The 17,273-nt window shown below is 43.3% G+C and overlaps 1 protein-coding gene across 14 annotated transcripts in view; it reads left to right on the forward strand.

The window, feature by feature from the left end:
* Positions 1 to 17,273, forward strand: part of phactr4b (phosphatase and actin regulator 4b) — a 48,243-nt gene that overhangs the window by 23,835 nt on the left and 7,135 nt on the right. For 8 of the 14 annotated variants that reach the window (XM_088933277.1, XM_088933279.1, XM_088933274.1 and 5 more), the window contains 8 exons: positions 5,779 to 5,949; positions 6,515 to 6,595; positions 7,509 to 7,952; positions 9,687 to 10,088; positions 13,619 to 13,750; positions 14,964 to 15,477; positions 16,054 to 16,286; positions 16,986 to 17,142. In XM_088933277.1, the coding sequence (XP_088789403.1) occupies positions 5,779 to 5,949; positions 6,515 to 6,595; positions 7,509 to 7,952; positions 9,687 to 10,088; positions 13,619 to 13,750; positions 14,964 to 15,477; positions 16,054 to 16,286; positions 16,986 to 17,142 (2,134 nt within the window). The remainder of the gene's footprint in view (positions 1 to 5,778; positions 5,950 to 6,514; positions 6,596 to 7,508; positions 7,953 to 9,686; positions 10,089 to 13,618; positions 13,751 to 14,963; positions 15,478 to 16,053; positions 16,287 to 16,985; positions 17,143 to 17,273) is intronic. The other 6 variants (XM_088933283.1, XM_088933285.1, XM_088933281.1 and 3 more) reach the window with 1 other exon arrangement.

The raw sequence follows: 17,273 nt of genomic DNA on the forward strand, positions 1-17,273 counted from the left end.
CTGAAAGTTTTTCGCGAAGCAGTCCGAGCTAAGGAAGAACAGCAGGTGTGGGGGGGAATGTGCAGTTGGAATGCGGCGATTGTGCAATTTCGCCCTCCCGTCTCATGTTGTACTTGGAGCTTGTTTGTCCGGAGAGCTAGAAACGCAGAGTGCGAGCCCTGCTGCGTGCTGCTCTTAATTCTGCAAAATCGGCTCTAGGCATCGGCTGCTCGGTCACAGAATCTTTCTCCCAGAATCCAAGGAACCTCTGACTGAGCGGCTGACATAACTTAATTTTTGTGCAGCAAGTACTGAAAATGAGATTTACCGCTCGTTTGATTTCACAATGCTCTGCAGTGCTTTCTATTTACGTTTTAGTAAAGAACTTTGTTAAATTATGGTTAGTTTATGTAATACCCTCATCCCTGTGTTATAACTCACAGTAATGATACTGCAAACGGGATGTCGCTGAAACCGTTACATTGTGGTGTACTTACCCACATAAGCCTTTTATTTGTATAATATCTTAATATCCCAGGACAGGGCAGCTGTCCTGCTGACTGTGCATTTGGTGGTTTAACTCGTGTTGCCGTGTGATCTGCAGATCTATCTCCCAGTAACAATGGAGGGATTGCAGGAGGTGCTTGTTATCTCGTGTTCAGTTTCAGGATTTAATTACTTGTTGCTGTGCACTAGGTTCATGCCTCAGATGATTAAAGGTGTGCTACCTGCATCAATACCCGGCTGTTTCTCAACACAGCCAAACCCTGTTTACAGAGCTCCTTTTCTTTTCATTTTGTGTCCAGATGTCGTACACAATGGCTTCAAACAAAGTTAAGGAACGCATTTGTTTGGGAGGTCGCGCTCCTGAGAGGCTCCTGTTTTTGTTTGTCATTCCCTGGCTTCGGCTGGATCAGGTTCCTGTGTGTCCTATGTGGTTCCTTATGTGTCCGCTGCAGAATGCTGATTCATCTGGCTGTCATCTTAAAACGTAACATTTGGATATTGCAGACACGCATGTAAACACGTGCAAAGGAGCAGTTACTCTGTGCAGGATGCCACACTGTACAATGTATCGCATTTGTTATGCAAACGTAACTGGATGAGCCAGACTAAATGCAGATGAAATTCATAGTACAGTACAGTATACTCTCTTAGAGGTGGGATTTCTGTTTTAAATTGTAGTACTCAAAATGTGTTTCAACTAGTCACATTTTAATTAATATGAATTTGAATTTCTAATGTGAATTGTCAGTAAAGACCAAAGTTGATGATTATCCCTTTTAAATTTAATTTTTTATATATATATACTCATTTGAAGAAGTCTCAAGGAAACTTAAATGGCGTGTCCAGGGCGAAGGAGGTAACAACCTATGCGATTAAGAATTGAGGTAATAACTGTGGAAGGTTTGAAGCAGTGGTTTAATAAATAAAAAACCACACTGCTAAAGAGTTCAAAAACTCAGATTTGTCAGTGTCTTTGACATGTGTGGCACCTGCCCAGCAGCCTATAGTAAGTGCTGGTGCAGCAAGACTAGCCCAGCAGCAGCATCACCTAGTCATACCTGAGTGTTAGAAAATCTACAAGCAAGAGGGGCTGCATTTATGTTGATCATAGTTGCCTGTGCCTTAGATATTTGTTCTGAGTGCTCAACTAAGCCTAGTCTTTTAAAAGCCTGAAATCAGAGAATCTGAGAGCAGCACAGGAATGGCAGTGCTAAATGAGATAAGTGTAAGCAATCTATCTCGTAAAATCCCCTCTGTGTAATTTAGCAATATTTTATGAGACTGGGCTTTTCCTCATTTCAAATCAAGTTTCATTTAAACCTATTATCATTTTTCACAAAACAATTTATTTCCAGTGATTGATTTCTTAATCCTTCTCTTGATTTTGTTCCATGTTACTGCTACAGTGGACTGGGGAAGATTCTTTTCTTGCAATGAATACAGATAATATTGTGGAGACATACTCAGTTGAAAATAGTTCTGCATTTCCGTTGCTACATCAGTTCTAGTAAACTGGATTAGGTTTGCTTTCTCTTTTTTTTGCTTGGGCATTTTAAGTGTTTCTGTGAAAAACATACAGTGGAGTGTGCTGATATATTTTTGTGCTGCTAATCCTGTCAGGTACAGGACATCTTTTTTTTTTCTGCCTTTGGCGATATTTTTTTCTAAAGCAGAACATTGTGAATTGGAGCTTCTTCATGCTAATTTGAATTGTACAGGTGTGATTCTGGCTAGATCCCAATGGTGTTTTATTTTTGGTGTGAGACCATTTTGGGATCAGACTTGACAAAGAATATTGTATTAATTCAGATCTGTAAAGCAAAGCTGGATAGAAGTTAATAGAGTGACAGAGGCAGAATGAATTGGAATGGACTGTAACATGTATTATTTTTGTTCATGACAAAATCACATATAATTGTATAATTCAGACTGAATCCTGACTGGTGATAAATTCCTATGAACATAGAACAGTTACTGTGTACAACTATTTCTTGATTTAGGACCGCCCAGTTTATGAACTTTTGCAACAAAAAGGCATGCCTTTTCATATCTGTTTTTCGCCATTCCAAAGTGATTTTCACTCCAAGGAAGGTGTGTTACTTATAGCCAAAAAGATATCGGCAACCTTTTAGTATGATCTCACTACAGCTTCCTACAACACCATTCCCAAGTGTACCTGCGTTCTTAGAAATGTTTTGCATCTTATTTATCTTGTCGATTCATATTGTAAACTACTGTATTAGGATGTAGGGTAATTTTCGATAGGGTAGCTATTAAATACAAGCCATAGTGTTCGTGCATTGATGATTCAGTGCTCTGTTTGATTAGAAATAAGTAATACTGAGAGTTTGCAGTAATACTGAGGTTGATACCTGAAGAAGGCTCCACAGCCAAAACGTTGTTTCTTTTCTTCTCTTTTCGGCATGGAATAAACCTTTACTTGTTCCTTTGCAGCCTGTGCATGCTGACACAGCTCCCTACTTGAAATACTGAGAGTACTGTATACTGAGCTAATTACATTTTTAAGGCAAGGGACAAGTGCACATCATAATCTTCTGCACTAATGAGTACATAATTCATTGGCACAGTAGATATAGTACGTTCATATAATTCTTTGGAAAACATACTATTTTGTAGGGAACATTTTTATTTTTGCCGTTTCTAGTGCTGCAGTTAGGTCAAGTCAAACCAGACAGCAAATCCCATACACTAACCCTTTGATTGGCATAACCAAAAAGCTAAGCAACAAAACAGAAAAAGGTTTTGAAGGTACCATCAATTGAAAGAAAAATTCTTGATTACGCACGGCTGTATGCATTGTTCTTAAAGATGCTCCTCATGCATTTCATGATCTGAAATTTTAAAGCGACTGTAAAGATTCTTACATTAATTTGGTAACAAAATATGCTTGGATTAAATAGAACATCTTACTGGAAGGATAAATCTTTCCTTGTACAGTTGACTGCACTGAAAGGTTTCAGGACATCAGTATCTCCAATATAGTGTGTAATCCCACTTCCTCCCTGGTCCCCAGGCTGGTTAAGCGATGGGTGGAGTGCCACCGTGTACAGTGCTGTTTCCTCTCTCCTCATTAGTCGTGGTCCATTTCTGTGTCTCCGGCTCAGCTTTTCCAGTGTGTGCTCCGTGCGCTCCTGGATTGCTGAAATTAGTATTGCGGCCGTGGCTGGAGTGTTCTGGGGGCGATCTTATGGCACAGTGCATTCTGTTTCGGAGTTGCTTTCCAAATCCAGGTACTGTGTTGTGTAGCTCCAGGATGTACATTGTACATTTATAAAACGGGCCTTTGTTTTTTTAGATGTTCTTGATTTAAATGCAAGGGGGAGTTGGTTAAAAAAATGTATTAAAGTCCAGGATGTTTAAAATTTATATTAGCAGCAATAATCTTTTTTTTTAAAGATTATGTCGATTTTGTTGGGGAACTTGGCTGTCTTGCTTTTAAAATAATTCCATTTAAATCCATTGAAGTCTTAAGTTAACTTTGCTTTAAGGGATAAGAAATACCAATTCTAACCCAAAGAATGGCTTCTTAGCCGCAGTTTCGGTGTTGTCTGAAGCAGATACATATTGCATGTTTTTTTCTGGGAAATAATTTGAAACAGTGTCTCCAGGACATCCTGTACAGAGGCCTGGTTCTGTATTTTAGTTGGATTGTGGCTGGTAAATATTTTGACTGCTGGAACAAAGAGGCTCGCCTGAGAAACAAAACTTTTGCCCTTTGTCTGAACAGTTAAGAGAAGGCAGATTTTACTTGCTAGTTTTCTGTAAGCATGCTGGGATTCTTCTAAAAGTACACTTTAGCTATCTGAAAATGTGTTATTCTTATGTTTGCTGTTGAATCAAAAAGGCAATACTTACAAATTATGCATGAAAGAAAATATCTATTGATAGTAAACAGATTTTACAGCCATTAAAGCCAAGATAGGGAGGTGTTGTTTTGTTAATAAAATTCTAAGTAGTACTTGTCAGATCAAGGAAAGGAATTACTTTAATATTCCATAACCATTTTGATTCGGGGTTAGTTACCAGCTTTTGATTAGATGTAGCCTTAGTCAAGTCGACTGAAGTGTTACATATTTAGTCACAAACTTTAATTTAGTCTAGTCAACTAAATTCTGACTATAATCAATCTTAGTTGAGTAACACATTTTAGTGTTGCAGCTTAATTTATTCATTTAAAATATATAAACGTTTTAGTTTAATTAAGTTTTAGTCTTTGGAATTCTCAGGAAATTAAGTTTAGCCCTTTTTTACTTTGCAGTCAAGACTGTTCTAATCCGATAGCCTTTAAATCCATAGAATTGTGTAACCACTTATTACTTACCACATTAAACAAGGAAAAAGTCCTTAAAACAGATTGGAAACCAGTTTTCATGCTTAAACGCTACTGTATAAATAACTGATGTGTTGAGACTCAAATACTAGAGTTTGATGTAAGGGCAGGTTTTTTTCGTGTAGCACCTTTATTCTTGGTATATATTAAAGGTATTTTGTTTAGACCTCAGATGTTGTACAAAGGCATTTTGTTATTTAGAACCACAAAGGTGCTGCCAAGTCATGTGGTCTTTTGCTTGGTATTCTTCAGAGCTGTAACATTCTTGCAGTTATCTAGTTTCCATCTCCAACTGTATATGACAAATAGGGTGTTGAGATATACGTGCATCCCTAAATTGAGTGGTTCTTTAAACTATGCAGGTCTTAGTATATAATTCCATATGCCATATTGTGCTGCTACTCATTTAATGATGCTGTTGGGCAAATCTGAGTAATGAAACAAATTAAGTAAGGGTACATTAACATAGTCAGAAACATTGTCAAGCTAGACATACATTCTTATTGTAGTCCTGTAATGTATAGCAGTAAATAAATGCATAAAGCAGGGTACTGAAGGTAGTCCTTTATCCTGATAATGAATATATAGTATTTCTAGAAATGATGCCTTATCTTTATAGTCATGTGTAAAAATATTCGTCCAAAAGGTCAGTGTGTGTAATTTTGGTCAGGCAATTCTAAGCTCTATGTTCAGCTTGTTGTGGTGAACATCATGCCAGCGTTATTTAATTCACATCCAAAAGAGGGTAAATCCCAGTGATTTCAGGAGATGTGGTGCACATGCTTTGCTCAATGGGTGGCGAAAGTATGTGCTTCTAAATGTGATCCTGTGCTTAGTGATAATTCACGACATCTGGAGTGTACAGATTCGTCCATAGTTTTACCGGATGAAGCAGCTGGAATCTGTGCCTAATCCCGCTCTTGTCTTCATTTTTCCCCAAGATGATGAAGTCGACAACCAGCTCAATACACCAGGGAGTGATGGGGGAAATTCTGGGGACAGCACCCCTCCCTCCAGACGCAAGGGCAAGTTCTCCAACTTCGGCAAAATTTTCAAACCCTGGAAGTGGAGGAAGAAGAAAAGCAGTGAGAAGTTTAAGGAAACTTCGGAAGGTACTTTGATGTGATTGTTTAGCATTTTGTTTCCAAATTGTGTGACAAGAGTAAGTCTCACGGTTATGCCCTGCTTTTACTTTCCTAAACACGATTTCCTTTGTCTCTTGAAGAATTGACACAAAAACAACCTAAAACATAAGAGTGGCAATTCAGACTTTGTTAGCAAAGGATCAAAAGTCTGAGACAAGTGACTTTTTCTCTTTTTATTTAATTGTGCATGTCGGTGCAGGAAGAATAAGAACTCTGCATGTCCCAGCTGAAATATGCATTGTCAGAGCAATCCACCTCTTTCCCCTGTAGTGGGAAATGAAGTACTGAAACAGCTGTCTGATCACTGCATGCTTGCATTTACCCTACTGGGTATGGAAGCTGCTGATTAACAGAAACCCACATCGTCCTGTGGCCCACTGAAGCCCTTTTGACACAACCTGATACTTACCCCGTCTCCTGAGTGGTATTAAATCTTGTTAATAGTCAACTAATAGCCACTTTCTTATTTTAAGAAAAAAAAACAGTAAATAAATCTAGTTCAGGTTCTAATCAATGTCCTCTGTGTGCGCAGTTTTGGAAAGAAAGATCTCGATGAGGAAGCCCAGGCAGGAGCTGATAGACAAGGGTGTGCTAAAGGAGATTCCAGATAATGGTAAGAGAACGTGAGATGTCAGTGCACCACTGCATGAGTTATACCAAGAAATATTGTTGTCTTAATAAGCACATCTTTTTTTTCTACAATTTGGCAATTTCTTCTGTGACCATCACACAAACAGATCACTGTACTCATTCTCTGAAACATTGTGTTATATTGTTACGTGTCAAAACTACAATGCTGCTTTCAGAGCTAGTTGGGAAATGAAATGTCCTGTCTCTGATAATGCTGTAATTGTAGTTTTGTGCAATAAGGTACACTTGTACAGGTAACATCTGCTGCACACCTCAACAGTTACAAGCCCCACCACCACAAGCAGCATTGCATATGGGGAGTTAACATGCCCCAGATCTGATCCACTGATATCTGGATTAAAAAGCCAAACCAGTGCTCTGGATGGAGTGTCAAATGGTTAAGCCACACACATAGAAGATCACAAATGAATGAAGTCTTCTTTGCAAAATCAACATGCCTGTTTTTGCACCTTTTAAGAAGATATTTTGTAGGGTACACTAAAGATGTAGAAGTGTGGGGAAAGAGTTATTTTTGAAACATTTTGGAAAAATGAACTGTTAACGTGGAGCTTATATAATTATTTATATTATACATGAGCAAAAATAAATTGAACACAAGCATTGAGGTAGAGTGTTTTTGAATGTGGCTATTTCTCTTGTAAAGCAAACAGATGCAAGTTGTTTGACAGACCAGACCTGAGTCTAAGCCGGCTTTGATTTGCCTCCCCTAACAGAATTATTTTAACTTCGTTAAAGCTGCCCTGTTCATGATTGATGTGCAGAATTCAGCCGTTGCTGGTGAAGGTTTTTAGAGCTCCAGGGAGCTTGATTGAGTTTGTTCCTCAATTCTACTACGGGCCTGTGTGGGTTTTTTCTGTCTCTCTGCCTGTCTGCAGAAGGGGAGGACGTGAACAGCTCCAAGCACCCCACAATGAAAAACGGCCACACGGTGCCTGTGGGAGGGGGCAAGAGCTCAGAGCAGGGCCGCCCCCCCTCGGAGTTAGAGATCAAAGCCAACCCCTCGTGGCTGCCGCAGGGGGAGAACGGCAGGAAGGTCCGGATATCTTCTGATGGAGAGAAGAAGTCGACCCTCCCCAGGGCCCCCGTCCAGGAGGAGAACCGGCGCAGCCGGCCCCATGTGGAGGTGGAAAAGAAGCCGGCCGTCCACAGGCCCACGGAGGAAGGGAAGCGGGTTCGGCCCCACTCGGAGGCAGACAAGAAGCTGAGCTTGCAGAAGGTGCCCTCGGAGGAAGGCAGGAAGATGCGGCCCTACTCGGAGGCCGACAAGAAGGGCACTCTGCCCAAGCAGCCCTCCGACGAGGATGGCAGGCTTCGACGAGGTGAGCGAGGGGATGGGTCACGTGGGATCAGCACCTAGTTCCCGGAGTCGTCTCCCTCCCGGCCCCTTCCTTGAGTTTAAGTCGGAATCCGAGGTCTCGTGTGGTGGAAGGAGCATCGGAGCATGAGCTGGGTTCTCAACGGATCTCCTTCAGCTTAGCTTTCAAAAGCTGCTTAATTCGCAATTGCGAAACATCTCCGAAATGCTAGTTGTTGGGTTTTTTTTCAGATTAATGAAGCTGCTTTGTTGTCAAACATACCGTGTGTATTTGTAATTTCCCGTACATTATTATGAACTCTCAGCAGTTCTGATATGTTGCAAGTGGGTTTCTTTCGATTTTTGTTTTGGAAGCAAAAGCAAAGTTTCTCAGAATCTTAAAACTAAAACCTGATTTGAACTAATGCTTGCCTTCCCCCCCCCCCCCCCCCCCCCAAAAAAAAAATAATCGGGGGAAAGGTAAGGCCTAATTGTCATGCAGTTTCTTTGTGAAAGTTCTATCTCCAGGGTTTTTGGGGATTTTTCTATTCATTCCCCTGTCAGGGGTTCCTCAGAAAAGTGATGGTGGTGATGGTGATGTAATGCCTGCCTCTCTGCAGAGCTGGTGTGTATTTCTTGGCTGGGATCTTGCCGGTTTGGACAGGGGCTATTTGTTGCATCCTATAACTGTGCTGCCTATATGTCTGTTGTATAACAGCTCCTAAACTGGGCTTTCCGTAATGTCCAATTCTAGATTCCAGGAAACCTCATAATTAAAATGGCCACGATTTGCTGGCTTTTGTTAAATGGGAGTCTGTCAAGCCCAGTGTAAGCTTTCTTTAAAGAAAAGGCACTGCAGGTTAATCCCAATGGGACAGACCGCTTCCTGATAGATGGTCATTGAATTAATTTTTCCTTCCAAAGTCAGCTCTAACTGGTTTTACAATGTTGCTTTTTGTTCCTGTATAGCCACTCACTGCTTAACATTCAGCATTTCTGCTGAGCACCACTAAATCTTAACAGCTTGCTTTATTGATCTCGTGTTGCTCTAAGTCTCATCGTTATTTTGAAATTGTGGTGTTGACTGACATTCAACATCTTTTCCTTTCAAAACCAGCCCTATTCATGCTAGCAAATAGAGCAAAGAATTAGATACCCACAAAAAGATTGATTTTTGGCTGTTGGTTGTTAAAAATCTACTATAGACTTGTCCCATTGCATACAGCAGACAACTCGTTTTTTCTAGGTGCAGCAGTATTCTTGCTTGCTGACCTAGTTTTGAATGTCGGGTATGTCATAATGATAAAGCTGTTATACCCACTGTTCTCTATTTTAAGATAAAAAACATTAGTTTTGAAGAATGGATTAGATAGATTAAAAAAAGAATAGAAAGAACATGGGGCCTAGAATAGTCGGGTTATTCCAAAACTAATCATTTTGAGAGACTTCTCAAAATCTTTTGCTAGCTATAAAGGATTGTGATATGAGATTTGTTCGGATGCCTCTTTTTGAGGTTTAATTTTGTGAGGATGTGAATTGATGTATAGGGTAGGATGTTACCTAGAGGGTTGCTGCTTATGAACTAAATCACAAACACACAAACCCTCATTTTCTTCTCGTTTGATGTGTTGATCTCCCAGAACTTTTCGTTTGAGAAGGTTCAGAAGTGGGGGGGGCTTTGCAGTGTGTGCATGTCTGCGCTCCGTCTGACTGCTTGTCTGTGTGTCTTCTTGTCTCGTTGCCACGCGGCCGCCCGCAGAGTCGAACGGGAGCCGGCCGGCCTCTGAGAGCGAGCCGCCCAGAGACACCCTGCGAGAGCCGCTGCCCCCCAAACAGCCCATCCTGCCCCCCAAGTGGCTGATGGTCTCCCCGGTGCAGGAGGCTGGAGGCGACGGGCCGGTGAAAGATCACGGCATGCACAAGAACCCCACCGGCGCTGCCCCCTCATCCGCCGCCACCACCACTGCCTCCTCCTCTTCCACCTTCTCCTCATCTTCTACTTCCTCTGCTGGCTCGGGCACCAAGCCCGCTAGGACTGTTTCCTCTGCTAGCACTAATCCTCCTGCTCCAAGCAGCACCCCTGCCGCCCCTGCACCTGCCAAGCAGCCCCCCGTCCCGCCACCCAAGCCTATAAACAGGAATAGCAACCCTGCGCTGATAGGTAAGTGTGCCTGCAGCCACAAAACAGAGACCGAGCGCTCTTGTTAAAATGAACTGTTGCGGCGACAGCAGCTGTGCATTACAGGAGGCCCTGCCCTCCTACAGCACTCCTGACAGCCCTGACTGCCCACCACTGCAGCTATTTCATGCTCTCGTTTGCAGAGCTCATGAGCAGATTGTCTTTGTTAGAAACTTGCAGAGAAAGCTTCTTTTCGTTTATTTATGCTTAAAATTATGCTTGAATTATTGTGTTTTAATGTACTACTGTTGCTCTCTTTATGATCTCCATCTGTTGGTTGTAAGGTCCCTCAATATAAGCCTCTGCAATGCTTACTAACCTGATTGAGTGTAATAGTGCAGGAGGTTGTGATGAGCATGTAAAATGTTATAGATCACATCCCCTTTCAAGCCTGTGTGTTAGGAAGTTTGGTTGTTCGAAGGGCATAGTAGATAACGTACACGTATTGATAATGCTTAAATAGCAGAGAGGTTTGCCAGTTTTAATCGCTGTGCAATTCATCCACAAACGCAGTGGAAAAACACTCATCCAATGTGCACAGTCGCAAGGTTTCAGAAGCAGGAAGCACCTGTGACCACCCCAGTGACAGGAGAGTCAGTTTTGGAAAAAACATTTGAGATATCGCTTCCCAACAGCAAAGACAAACCCATCCAGGCACCATGACAGACCCATAAACATGATTAAGTCATTGGACACTTAGAATGGTAGCGTGATGATTCAGAGTCACTGGGAGGCATGACTGAAGGGCTGCAACTCCATGAATAGTAGCAAAGTGTGGTATTTTCTGTGGTATCTGGGCATCATCTTTCATTTGGTGATGGTTGAATGCATTTATACAGGCAGGACAACAAACCTAGTTAGTTTGTGATATCTGTGTATGGAATGTCATTGTTTTGGTGATTCATGTCAACATCAGGAGCCCCTCTTTGTTAAACTTTGTTAAAAGTCGATGCCTGAGTGGCTATGGTGACCACATTTTGAGACCTGCTTTACCGGTTGTTACAGCAACATAATCCCTTCAACCGTCAACAAAGTAGTGTTCCTCTGCACTTGGCAAGTGCCACTCAGGCCGTCCTGCTTCAGTCTTGGCTCAGTGCAGAGCCTACTGTGTCTCTGGCCATCAGCTGATGAAGCAGCTTCTCTCCGGCCACAAGGCTTCACCCAGGTGGGCGCTGCTTTTCGGTGGTGGACAAAGTGTCGCTCCACCTATGTGCTTTGTGATCAGAAATATGATGGAAATGCAAGACATGATTGACTGCCACCACCCAGTCCAGGACCTGTGGGATTCATTGGATGTGTTAAATGTGTTAAATAGCAACGACCCCCAACATCGTTGGCTTGGCAGTTGTGTTACAGACTGAATGGAGGAAATTTACCTTAGTTTGTGTGTAGTCTTTGCCAGTGTTTGCTGTGCAGTTTGTGGATTTGAGTTCCACCCTGTGGTCGACTCTCTAGGTTTTGGAGGACTTACAGTGGAGTGCTTGATGTCAGTGCATTATTATATACAAAGTACTCATGAAGGCTGCACTTTCTCTTGCCAGAAACTGTTCAGAAATTATACTCATAAAATTAGTAGTCAAAATATACAGAACAAACTTCCATAAAATACCATCTTTATATCCCATCTTATGTTCATCTAGAATCTGGACTTGCACTTTTTAAGTGTTTTGTCATAGAATTAACTTGTTCTATGCTTGCAAGCAAGAGATTATGGTACTATTTGCCTTTTCATGTAATTTTATCTTCAACATGAAAACTCCCCTGCCTTTTCACCTGGGAAATCGTTGCATAATTATTTGTGATTTGATTGCAAAAGAAAGAATAATGTACAGAAGATTCAAAGTGGTCTAATCCCCTCATACCACAGAAAATACTGTACCTGTGATTTGGTATGCTTGTTGGCACATCAGTAGTGCATGTAAAAATGGAGAGTAAATGAAGTGATATATGACCTTTGAAAATGAAAGAAGGAAAGAAACAAAATGAAGCTGGAAGAAAGTCAAAGTGTAGTCAGAAGGCAAAAGCCTAAAAAAACAAGAATGTCATGATCCGAGGAGGAATTTCAAACATCACATTATGGGAAAAAAACATGATTGGTTTCTGCTTGCCCACAGAATCAGAATATGTAAATTGCAGCCCAGTTTAAAATTGTAGTAGTCATGTTTGCATTGTTGTCGGACTAGCTCCTTTAACAGGGTATGTGTTTGGTAGCGATGTGTTTTTCACAGACTTTGAATCGGTTTTCCTTTCTGCGTATTAATTCTGAAGTCCATAAATAATGGGGAGAGAATCTTAGCTTAAAGACAGGCTTATTTTGTGCTGTGATCGGTAGGTTCAGTAGCCACTGTGTTCTCAGCATGTCACAGCTGTTTTAATTTCAAAACATGCTAGACTGCAGGCAATGTGTTGTGCTCCGAATATGATGTCTGAGCATGTGCACACTTGCTCAGGAAAACAAGTTCACACCCACCCACGCACTTGCTGCAGTCGGATCAGAATTAGACATTCCCATTTGAGGCATGGGTGTTGTCCAGCTAGGATTTGCCCGCTGTTTCAACAGCTGTTATCTCTGGTGCAAAAATCACAAGAGGAGACTTTTTTTTTTTCCATCACTCATGGTCTCTGGGGACAAGGTTAGCCAGACGCTGTTCTGTATTGGGGAAATAAGGTTTGTTTAAGAAGCTGGATTGTAGTGCTCTCATGTTCCCTTCTTAATCAGCCTGTTTCTGTTCTTCATCCTATTTTATCTGTTTTGTTTGCACGTTTTTAACTGTAAAGTGTTTTTAAATGTCTTGTGCAATGCAAAGACAAAGAACCTGTAGGAAAAGGTCTCATTTATTTATGCAAACAATTTACGGCTGTATAGTTGCAGTGTAGTAAGGATCCACTGAGTTAAACTTCAGAGACAGGACCATAGAGTTTCTTAGCACAGCTTTATGGGATAAGCTATATTTTCAATACTAATACAACCTTATAACTGCAAATATCCTTAGGGCCCGTATATAACTATATCCCAGGGACCTGTAATATAGCCGACATGACTCTTTTTGGTTGGAGTGGGGACATTGACTTACAGAATGGACTTCTGAGCAGCATACCTCCTGATCTGTGAATCATCTTGACCCACACTCTGTGATCCAGCCTAAAATGCACCTTGAAATCCATCTTCCAAAAATAGTAATATAATAACGCTCCACATATGTCTTCCCCCAGAGAAAAGTAGAGCAGCCTTTAGTTTCTCGGGCAGTGTGTGGAACAGCCTCTCAGAGGACATTAGAATGTCCCCCAGACACAGGTTAAATCAAGGTACTTACCCTTGACAATATTTCCTGTGCTGTCTGAGCTGTATGGCTGTCAGGTCACACAGTCTCGCAAATGTGACATGAACCTGATATTAAAATAAAGTCGGCGTGACGATTGTCTAAAAGGAACATTCCACAGATTTTACCGCCACCCCCGGAAGCTTCACGCCACCCTAACGCCGAGAAAACCTCTTGACTCGTTTTTGCTAGCCTCAACGTTGCACAGGGGCGAAAACGTTTCCTTCCCTCTGTACTGGTCGTGCTGGAAACGTGAGGCCGAGTACGACGCGTACCTCTCCCTGCCTGTGTATCTCTGCAGACGGGCTGGAGCCCCCCGTTCAGGTAAAGGGCAGGTGGGCGCCACCGCTCGCCATGGCGACGGCGTCCGGCCTCCAGCTGCTTCCCTCACTCACCAGGGAATTCCATCTTTATTTTTTATTTTTTTTGGCTGACACATCTGCAGCTTGTTTCATGTACCAGAGACGAACTAATACTTACGCCTAAAGAGACCTACAGAGCCTTTCTGTTCCGGAGTGTTTTTACGAGGCTGCATGGATGACGCACTGTAAGCGATGCTGCGTACGCGACAGCATGCAGATTGATGGCATGATAACCCCACAGCTGTGACTTCATGGCATGCTATTAACTTGAAATGAGATGACTTCTCGGACGTGGAGTGGCAATGCTGCGTGATTTGTTAGTGTTTGTCAAAACGCCCACTGGCCCAGCTCCGTTTTAAAATGACTTGAACTTTGGATGAGACGTTAAAGGTGCTGTTTGATTTTAGCTAGAATATTTACATTGATTCCATTTTCAAGATTCTGATTTGCAACAGACATGTATTTACAGTTTGGAACCAAAAAGTTTAATTCAGGTGGGTAGCTGCGTCAGCATGCGTAGGCTGCAAAGGAACAAGTAATAGGTTTATTCCATGCTGAAAAAAAGAAGAAAGAGAACACAACGTTTCGGCCGTGGAGCCTTCTTCAGGTGTGACACACCTGAGCACACACCTGAAGAAGGCTCCACGGCCGAAACGTTGTGTTCTCTTTCTTCTTTTTTTCAGCATGGAATAAACCTATTACTTGTTCCTTTGCTGATTAATTAATTTGTCATAATCATGAAAGTAGTTTTAAAGTCAGGTTTCCTTAGCAAATCATCCTTGGTTACAGTTTATCGGAACTTCTTGAAACGCTAAGACCGCAACAGTCTGCGTAAAAAAAGTCAGATTCATTTTAATCATCCTTGCGAAGCTTAAACATTTGCTTGCATTCCTCAGATCATGCACCTTGTCCCCTTAAACTGATTTTCTCACTGGATAATCCGTGTGCTTATGTGTGAAGATTGCTGAAGCTGTTATAAGAAGCAGTTTAAGGGGTTAAGTGACTCAGCATGTTTTTTTTCTAACTTGTAATGTTTTTGCTTTGACTAGTGCGCACACCTGAAATTAACATGTTGACTCAGTAGTGCTTGTCCACCCTGCAGTCATCAGCCATCTTCCACTGGGCCATGCAGTTCATATCATTGGTCTGGATGTTGTTTTTCTTCTTGTGCACAGCTGAGCTTTCACAGGCAGCTGGTGGGGGCACTCTAGTGCCAGCAAAGCCATCCCCGCCTCTACCTCCGAAGAGGACCACCCCCGTCACCAAGCGAAACCCCGAGGAGCCCTCGACTCCCGCCGCCACGGCCGCCCCCCCGCCGGAGGACACCAACGCCCAGGCCTCCCAGCCGCCCCCGGCTCCCCCCTCCCCACAGCTGCCCGCGCACATTCCCCCCTCTCCGCCTCGCACCCACCCCCCTCCGCTGCCGCCCATCGCCCTGCCGAGCCAGCCCCAGGCCGTCCCGCAGGTCCAGCACACCCCGCCGAGCCCCGCCCCGGAGTCTGCGCGCCAGCCGGCCGTGCCCTTGCACATCATGATCCAGCGGGCGCTCAACAGCCCCGGCCCGGCCGTGCCTAATCCCGACGGCTCCCAGCGGGCCCACTCCCTGCTCTTTGAGACCACCCCCGAGGTCCAGAACGACCCCGCCACCCGTGTGCGCTCCCTTCCCGTCACCATCGAGCCCCTCAAACTGTGAGTACTGTCTTGGCTGCCTTGTTTCTCTTAAGAGCAAAACCATTTTTACACGCAGGCTTGGGCAGTGTCAAGTCATTCCTAGTATCCCAAGGAATTCAAGAAGCTAGTCTAGTGGGTTAATTCAGCTGGACGTAGTTATATTCCATCCATCTGTTCTCTAACTGGTTTACCCAATACAGCGACACAGTGGAACCGTCTATCCCAGCAAACAACAGGCGCAAGGCAGGATACACCCTGGGTGGGACACCAGTCCGTCACGGGGCATATACCAACACACGCACATATACACCAGGGCCAATTTTCACAGAAACCAGTCAACCTGCTAGTATGTGTTTGGACTTTGGGGGAGAAACCGGAACAACTGAAGGAAACCCACATGAACACAGGGAGAACATGCAAACTCCACACAGATAGCACTCCGGGAATTGAACCAGGGGCTTTAGCACTGCGAGGCAGCATTGTTAACCACTGTGCCACCATGCCGTTCTCCAACACACAGTTATTGTCAGTGTGTCGAAATTACGGGTTTATTCAATGCCGTATTGATAAGTGCTCTCACCCCTTCCCTCTCAGCCCCGAGGATGACGACTTCGAGGAAGAAGAGGAGCAGGAAGAGGAGCAGCCGACCCATCCGGAGCTGGAGCCGCGGAGCCGCAGGGGGTACGTGGGCGACAACCTGTCTGTTAGCGTGATCCCCGAGGTGGAGGGGTCCGATAGCAGCGAAGAGGAGGAGAGTGACTCGGACGGGCCTGTCCTCTACAAAGACGAGGATGAAGAGGAGGAGGATGAAGATGACACCCAAACAAGTATGCCTCTCTTAATTATTATGCATGGATCGGTTACTTATTTTTTCTTAACAACACCTTTCACTTATTTTCCATGTAAAATGCTATAGGTAAATGGTTAGAAACCTTCGGCTACAACTTCTCACAATCTGAAGAGACAGCATCATTGGCAGATAAGCTGCAATGAACTAAACCTCTAGTGACCCAGACTATGATGCTTCAGACAGGATCCACTCATTCAGTAGGCTTTTACCCCTCCTTTCCTTTAATGGTTAATTTGGCCAACTTAATCTCAATTACAAAAGGTTTTTTTTTTATTAAGTAAAGCCAGATACTTTTGTTTAAAAGATGAAAATGAACACAAGCTTTTGGATGTCTACACACCAGCACCCAGTCAAGTAAATCATTCCTGAAATAAAATAATTCTGTAAAAATTGTGGTTTCAAGCATGCAAAAGGATGCCGTCACACCTTTTATATACCATCAGGTATTGGAATTATAACATTGCACGTTATTAAAGGGTGTTAAAATGAGAGAGAACTACCCGGGGCAGGACTGCTCAAAAACTCTTGGGTGTTGGTAGTGTTATACAGGTGATAAGTGTTAATATGCATATGCTGCTTCCACCATACTGGAAGGATCCTCTTTGAATGTATGGCTTACATTGCAAGGTGTGCTTGTTAACCTTTTCTGATCTGAGAGGTCGTTTCTGTGCTGCAGGCTCCTTGGCAAGCAAGGTCAAGCGCAAGGACACTCTGGCCCTCAAGCTGAGCAGCCGGCCGTCAGCCCCAGACCGGGAGGACAAGAACCCCGTGACCTGGCAGAGCAGGGAGCAGTGGGAGCTCATCCGTACCCAGATCGGGACAACGCTCACACGGTACGACAGCACTGCGCGGGCCACACTCCTGCCGTCTACACCGAACAGAGGGGCTTGTTCTCCCACCAGATTATCAAGTGCTGCTTGCTAGAATGAGTGTTCATTGAAGTTGTGTATGCTATCCCTAAAAC

Source organism: Atractosteus spatula, chromosome 14, assembly GCF_055471065.1.
Source record: "Atractosteus spatula isolate fAtrSpa1 chromosome 14, fAtrSpa1.hap1, whole genome shotgun sequence".
In the NCBI taxonomy this organism is placed as follows: domain Eukaryota; kingdom Metazoa; phylum Chordata; class Actinopteri; order Semionotiformes; family Lepisosteidae; genus Atractosteus; species Atractosteus spatula.